This window comes from Bombina bombina, chromosome 4, assembly GCF_027579735.1.
Source record: "Bombina bombina isolate aBomBom1 chromosome 4, aBomBom1.pri, whole genome shotgun sequence".
NCBI classification, from domain to species: domain Eukaryota; kingdom Metazoa; phylum Chordata; class Amphibia; order Anura; family Bombinatoridae; genus Bombina; species Bombina bombina.
In genome coordinates this window covers 620478656-620485808 of record NC_069502.1, presented here as the reverse complement: position 1 = coordinate 620485808, position 7153 = coordinate 620478656, and the positions used below count along the sequence as shown (strand labels likewise).

At 36.5% G+C, this 7153-nt stretch overlaps 1 protein-coding gene across 1 annotated transcript; it reads left to right on the top strand.

Annotated features, from left to right (window-relative positions):
• The first annotated feature begins 2738 nt into the window (after nt 1-2738).
• On the top strand, nt 2739-4662 carry LOC128657709 (tigger transposable element-derived protein 1-like). The gene has a single exon (XM_053712111.1). The coding sequence runs from the start codon at nt 2739-2741 to the stop codon at nt 4506-4508; it is 1770 nt and encodes a 589-aa protein (XP_053568086.1). The 3' UTR covers nt 4509-4662.
• Nucleotides 4663-7153: the final 2491 nt, after the last annotated feature.

The window sequence follows — 7153 nt, the reverse complement described above, 5'->3', positions numbered from 1 at the left end:
ATTATTATATCTTCACATCACATTTCAGTGACATACTTCACCATTAGACGCCTTCTTTCTTTTTTGTGTGTTTTTAGACTATTTTGGATGATTCTCTTTGTTTTCGATTGGGAATTTGAAGAAGAGCTGCTGGATTTAAGACTTTATTCACGTATATTTTATACATTTGGGACTTTTTCACTACATATTGTGTCACTATATTTTCTATTTTGATATATTTGTGTTATTGTTGATTAGGGCGCATCTAGCTTAAAGGTGTTTCACACTTTATTGGGATCATTTGAATATTGAGTGATCAAATCCCATCATCTAAATCAAAAACAGGAATAAAAATCTAAACTCATAGTAAAAATAATGGGACTTGTGAAGCATGGGAATATAATAACCGTATGACAACTGTATTGATCCATGTATAAACATTTTGATGAACAACAAGGCCTCAGAGTGTCCCTCTGTAGCTGGTTAGCTGCACTTACTGTAACACCCACTTTCGTGATGTCACCTAGCTATGTAAACAACTAAGTTGTTACATCTTATCATTGTTTCAATAGATTAACCCTTCCTCTATAGGGCACTTACTCATTTATCCAATTTCTATCTTATAAGTTATCATCAAGTGGCTGTGCACCTATCCTGTCAGATCGTTACTCCATGATTTATAAAAATGTGCCTAATTTTGCTGTGATGTTTAAAGTATCAAGTTCAGGAGTATGATATAAAATTATGATATAAAACACTCTCGAACTTGATACAGCATACAGAATAACCAGATGGATAGTTCTCTCTTGCGGGGTTACATCTACTTGAAGTGATGGTTTATCCAAGCATTTAACAAACGCTAGGATTTACCATCACTAAAAATAAAGTGTAGTATGTAAAAAAGGGTGCTAAACTCACCCTTTCTGTGCCGTTGCACAGCGCTAAACTTAACAGTTCTAGCCGCCCATTGCACATCGCTCTCCTTCAGTTAGGTGACTTTGCACCTCCGAACCAATAGCCGCTCGTTTCAACTGACAGTGTTCTGTATCCATGCATTGGTTTAGAGATGCAAGCGGCACCTCATTGGTAGAAGAGCCATGGGAGGCCAGAGCCGCCGAGTTTAGAGCTGCGCACCGGCACAGAAAGGGTGAGTTTAGCACCCTTTTTTACATACTTCATCACTTAAACTCCACTTGATTTTTAGTGATGGTAAATCCTAGCATGTGTAATACGCAGGTATACCTTTTATGCTGATACAATCATTAAATGTTAATATTATGACAACTCTGTATTTACCAAGCTGTGATCAATTATAATCAAGATGCATGATTTACATATATTTTGCTATTCCCATCATCCTTTTATATTTATTATTCAGAACAATGTTTGCCTTTCTTTACTTTGATTAGGGTTTAATGTATTGAAACACATTTGCCACAGTTAGTTCAGATTGACAATTATAGTTGTATTTTTCTTTTTAAAATTAAGATGATAAAAATTATATGATCACTGAATTATATTCACATGAATTATTTAAAATTCTTTCGAAATCCTATAAAACTAAACGATTAATTCATTCTTGTTAAGAATTAAAAATATAAGGAAAGTTCTATAAACAAGTGAAAATAGATTCATAATGAAATGTGATTTGCTACTTAATTAAGCAATAGATTACATTATAGAAGAGAAATGTTATCTGGATTAAAGTACCATGTATAATTTCACATATTAAGTACTTAATTGGACTATTCCTAACAGTGTTTTCAACTAAGCAGTCATTTAGCTTTTATGTGTGGCAGCTAATACATTACACATAAAATATGGCAAAAAGTTTTCTTATTTTCAAGACTTTTCTTTTTTTTTCAAAGAGGTATTTGTTACAAAGATGTGTGTGTTTTAACTAATCAATAATGCTACTATGTGATGTTTCTATTTATAAATACAGGTATACCCCGCTTTACGTCGATTCGCTTTACGTCGTTTCGCTAATACGTCGCCGCCGCAAACCCGGAAGTAGTTTCTCAGCGCGGCACAGCTCAGGACTTAGACAAGGAGTAAGGAGAAAGATTGCATGCGTACGTTGGGAAGACTTTAGGGTTGCTAAAACTGTGCAGTACAGTATTGTACTGTACCAGATACTGTAATTTGGTAAGTCCAGTACAGTATACCGGTCTTCATAAGCATTACAGTATTTTTTGTACAATTAAAGGTACAGTACTGTACAGGATTATTTGTTAAATCCATACAGTAATTGTACCGTACACACAAGTCTAGTTCTTCATAAGCAGTATTTTTTGGCCAATAAAGGTACAGTACAAGTACCAGTATATGCTGTATACAGTATTATTGTCATAATACCTTTGTGCTTACCTTGAATAGTACAGGTAAGCATTTCATATGCCTCCATCTCATATACAGTACCATACCATAAAACATAACCTACTTTAGTACTGTACAGTATTGTTTGGCATGGTTTGAGATCTCCACATAAAATAAGGATCTGTCATACAGTACAGGTACAGTAGAGTACTGTACATTAGGTTATGGTATGGTACTGTATAGACTGTATGAGATGAAGGAGGCATATGAGATTATTACCTGTACTATTCAAGGTAAGCACAAAGGTAAAACCAATCATTGCAATAGGAGCAGACAATCTTTTTTTTTCATGTTTTTTTTCATACAGTAATTTAAAAATTCACTCCCAGTATCATCTCTGTTTTGTATTTTAGTCTTTATTTTATTTCTACATTTCTACAATGGCCCTGGCTCCAGGTGATGAAAAAAAGAGGATCCGTAAGCCTCTTACATTGAATCAAAAGTTGGAAATGATAAAGATGAGTGAGCAAGGCATGTCCATCTCAGATATAGGCCGCAAGTTAGGTTTGGCTCGCACAACAGTTAGCACAGTGGTGAACGCTAAAGAAAAATACTTAAAAGAAGTAAAAAGTGCTACTCCAGTGCACACAAAAGTGATTTGCAAGAGAGACAACCTTATTGCTGAAATGGAGAAGCTGCTAGTGGTTTGGATAGAAGATCAAACCAGCCACAATGTTCCTTTAAGCCAAGCCATTATTCAAAGCAAGGCACTATCCTTGTTTAATGCAATGAAGACTGATAGAGGTGAGAGTGCTAAAGATGAAAATTTTGAAGCTAGCAGAGGTTGGTTTAACAGGTTTAAGGAAAGAAGTCATCTGCACAACATTAAAGTGCAAGGGGAAGCAGCTAGTGCAGATGTTGAATCTGCAGAGGCTTTTCCAGAAGATCTGGCTAAAATTATAGAAGATGGTGGTTACACCACACAGCAAATATTTAATGTTGATGAAACCGGCCTTTTCTGGAAAAAAATGCCATCTAGGACATTCATTGCAAAGGAGGAAAAGTTAATGCCAGGATTCAAAGCTGCAAAGGATCGACTAACACTGCTTTTAGGTGCTAATGCAGCTGGTGATTTGAAGCTGAAGCCTATGATGATCTACCATTCTGAGAATCCCAGGGCTCTGAAAAACTATGCTAAATCTAGCCTGCCTGTTTACTACAAATCAAACACTAAAGCCTGGATGACTGCAAGTCTATTTACAACATGGTTTACAGATTATTTTAAACCCACAGTTGAAGCCTACTGCAAGGAAAAAAAAATTCCTTTTAAAATTTTAATGCTTACTGACAATGCACCTTCTCACCCACGAGCATTAATGGAAATGTACAATGAGATTCAAGTTGTTTTCTTGCCTGCAAACACCACATCTATTCTTCAGCCTATGGATCAGGGAGTGATTGCAACCTTCAAAGCATATTATTTGAAGAAGACATTTACTGCTGCTATAACTGCCTTAGATAGCGATGCATCTGATGGTGCTACACAGAACAAATTAAAAGCCTTCTGGAAAGGATTTACAATTCTAGATGCTATTAAAGCAATTAGAGATTCCTGGAATGAAGTTTCAGAATCAGCATTGAGACGTGTGTGGAAAAAGCTTATCCCCACCTTTATGGATGATGTTCCCGGCCTTGAGACTTCGGTAGAGGAAGTCAATGCTAGCGTTGTGGACATGGCTAGACAACTGGAACTAGAAGTGGAGCCTGAAGATGTTACAGATTTGCTTGCATCTCATGACCAGCCATTGACAGATGAAGATTTGATTATGATTGAAGAGCAAAGAAGACTGTTTCTTGAAACTGATGGTTCTACTGATGAAGACCCAGTTTGCATTAGGGAAATGCCAACAAAAGAATTAGAGGAATATGTCAATTTAATTGAAACGGGTTTGGCAGGTTTGGAGCAGATTGATGGCAATTTTGAAAGAAGTTCTTCAGTTAATAAAATTGTGTCAAATGGAATTGCATGTTATAAAGAAATACTTCGAGAAAGGAAGCGTCAGTCCATGAAGCAAACTTCTTTGCTATCATATTTTAATAAAGTCCCACAGCCATCATCATCACCTTCAACATCAAGACCTGATGAATCTTTGTCAAGTTCTCCACCTTCAAAACTGATTTGCATTGAAAACTCAGATGATGAATCATAAGCAAAGATAAGCAATAAAGCACATACCACTGTATTGTACTACATGTTGTACTGTACAGTACCTGTATACAGTATATGTATCCCTTTCTACTGTCTGCATAACTGAATACAGTAGTGTACTGTCTTTTGTTGTTATTAAACTAAACTTAGCACTATTGCACACCTATATATGTTATTTCAAACATGTTTTTAAGCTTGTAAACACACTGGCAAGTGAAAAACAAGTAAAAAATGCATTGACTCACTTTAAGTCGGTTTTCACTTTACAGCGGGGCTCCGGTCCCTAACCCGCTGTATGAGCGGGGTATACCTGTAGTGCAAACAACGGGAGAAGGACATGGGCAAATAAATTTAGTTGCATCTAAGTTTTTTTTAATGAACATTCTACTAGTGATCTGGTAATGTTGGAGGATCATAGTATTGGCCTGATTTGGGAACCTGCAGGCCTAGCTTCACGGCGAAGAGCCCCGGACACTGTATGTCCGCTGCCGAGATGTATCGTTACACACATATGTGTAATACCGCCCCATTCTCAATCACTTGAGAGAAGGGCCTGTCAATCACCCAGAACAAACTTGCTTGGGGTGACTTACATCTGAGTGTAAGGACAAAATTAATTATAAGAATGTTTTAAAGCATAGATGGCCATCTGGTGGCTGAGGGCTACATGAGGCCCTCTGCACTAATTCTTGCAGCCCCTGGGAAAAGCAGAACTAACAATGCAATCCGTAGTGTATGTGTCCCGAGGATAAAAATCAAATTTATCAATTCACACAATTCAAAAAAGGAGGGAAGAGCACACAGAGGCTTTATTTTATTTTTTTATTTTTTTTAAATGTTTGTTAAACTAGTCTATTTGACCATCCAACCATTTGAATTTAACAGATCATCCAATTATCTCCTTGATATAATAAGAAACTCTTGTTCAACACCCAAGAAAAAATTTTGTTCATAGGCTTAAGTTTTTTTTTGTTTTTTTAACTGTTTTTTTAGACTAAAACATGTCAGTTACTTGACTCAGTATTCATGATTGCCTAATTTGTCTGAACCATTAATATCAATTTATAATGGCCTAGATTACAAGTGGAGTGCTTATTTATCATGCACCCGCAAATGGGCAAATTTGCCTGTTTACAAGCACGCAATAAATAACCAGCCATTATAAGTGGCTGGTTATTGCTACTGAGAGCTTGCGGTAGCAATTAGTGCTCTTATATACATATATATTTATGTGTTAATATGTGTATATACACATATTAATTACATAAATATAGATGTATATTTGCCTATACATATATATTTATATTTGCTGCCCATCGCTGTGCTACTTACCCCCTTCATTGTGCTAGTTCTTATGCACTGGTATTACTAAATTGAGCGCAAATATCGCTTTCTCGAAAGCAATATTTTGCGCTCAATTTGTAATCTGGCCCAATATATGGCAGTAACAATTTCTTATAATGATGTGTAATTTTATTAAAAAAAAATTAATAGCCTGGTATATGTCATAGATGTATTTGCATTACTACGGACTTAGAATCTTAGAATGTATATTAGTATGATATACACTTTTTAGAGTTTTAAGTTGTGGCCACAACTATTTTTAGAATTACTATTATTATTCGATCTGCATTATAAACCATTTTTATTTCTGATAAATAAATTATTATTTTTCTACATTTTTATTATTTGAATTAATTATATATTGGTTAATTAGGATAGATATCCCACTCATATTATATGCCAGAACCCTAAGCTTTGATTAGCGCCACTCATTAACGTTTTATTTGTTGACACAATCCCTCACCGTGTAGAGAGATCACGGTATAATTTTGTGAGTGGTAAGGACGATTAGACTAGGTCCAGGTATTTCCTGTTTTTTAAAATACAGAAGTTGATATTAGAAGTAAAATATTAGAAGTTGAGCACCTGAATGCAGTGCATTGCCACTCCAAATAAGGAAATGATCAGTGAACAATTTAGGAGTCACATCCACCATTCGTTATGCATATCCTTATCTTGAGCGGCACAGAAGCATCATGGTTCATAGCTAAGAAACATACGGCAAGATTATGAGTTTTGCGTTAGAAGATGTGCGGTGCTAACAAGCAGTTTATGCTCCCCGCTCACTTACAGACAGCACTGGTATTACGGGTTTTTACAAACCCGGCGTTAACCGCAAAAAAGTGAGCGTAGAGCAAAATCTCCCCATCTCACCTCAATACCAGCGCTGCTTACGTTAGCGGTGAGCTGGTAAAACGTGCTCGTGCACGATTTCCCCATGTGAATCAATTGGGGAGAGCCAACTGGAAAAAAACCTAACACCTGCAAAAAAGCAGCGTTTAGCAACTAACGCAGCCCCATTGACTCCTATGGGGAAATAAAAGTTATGTCTACACCTAACAACCTAACATGAACCCTGAGTCTAAATACCCCTAATCTTACATTTATTAACCCCTAATCTGTCGCCCCCGACATCGCCGACACCTACATTATATTATTAACCCCTAATCTGCCGCTCTGGACACCGCTGCAACCAACATTATACTTATGAACCCCTAATCTGCTGCCCCCAACATCGCCAACACCTACATTATATTTATTAACCCCTAATCTGCCGCCCCCAATGTTGCTGCAACCTAACTA

What these genes read in the sequence shown, in the direction of transcription:
- LOC128657709 (XM_053712111.1), top strand. Translation starts at nt 2,739, where the DNA reads ATGGCCCTGGCTCCAGGTGATGAAAAAAAGAGGATCCGTAAGCCTCTT.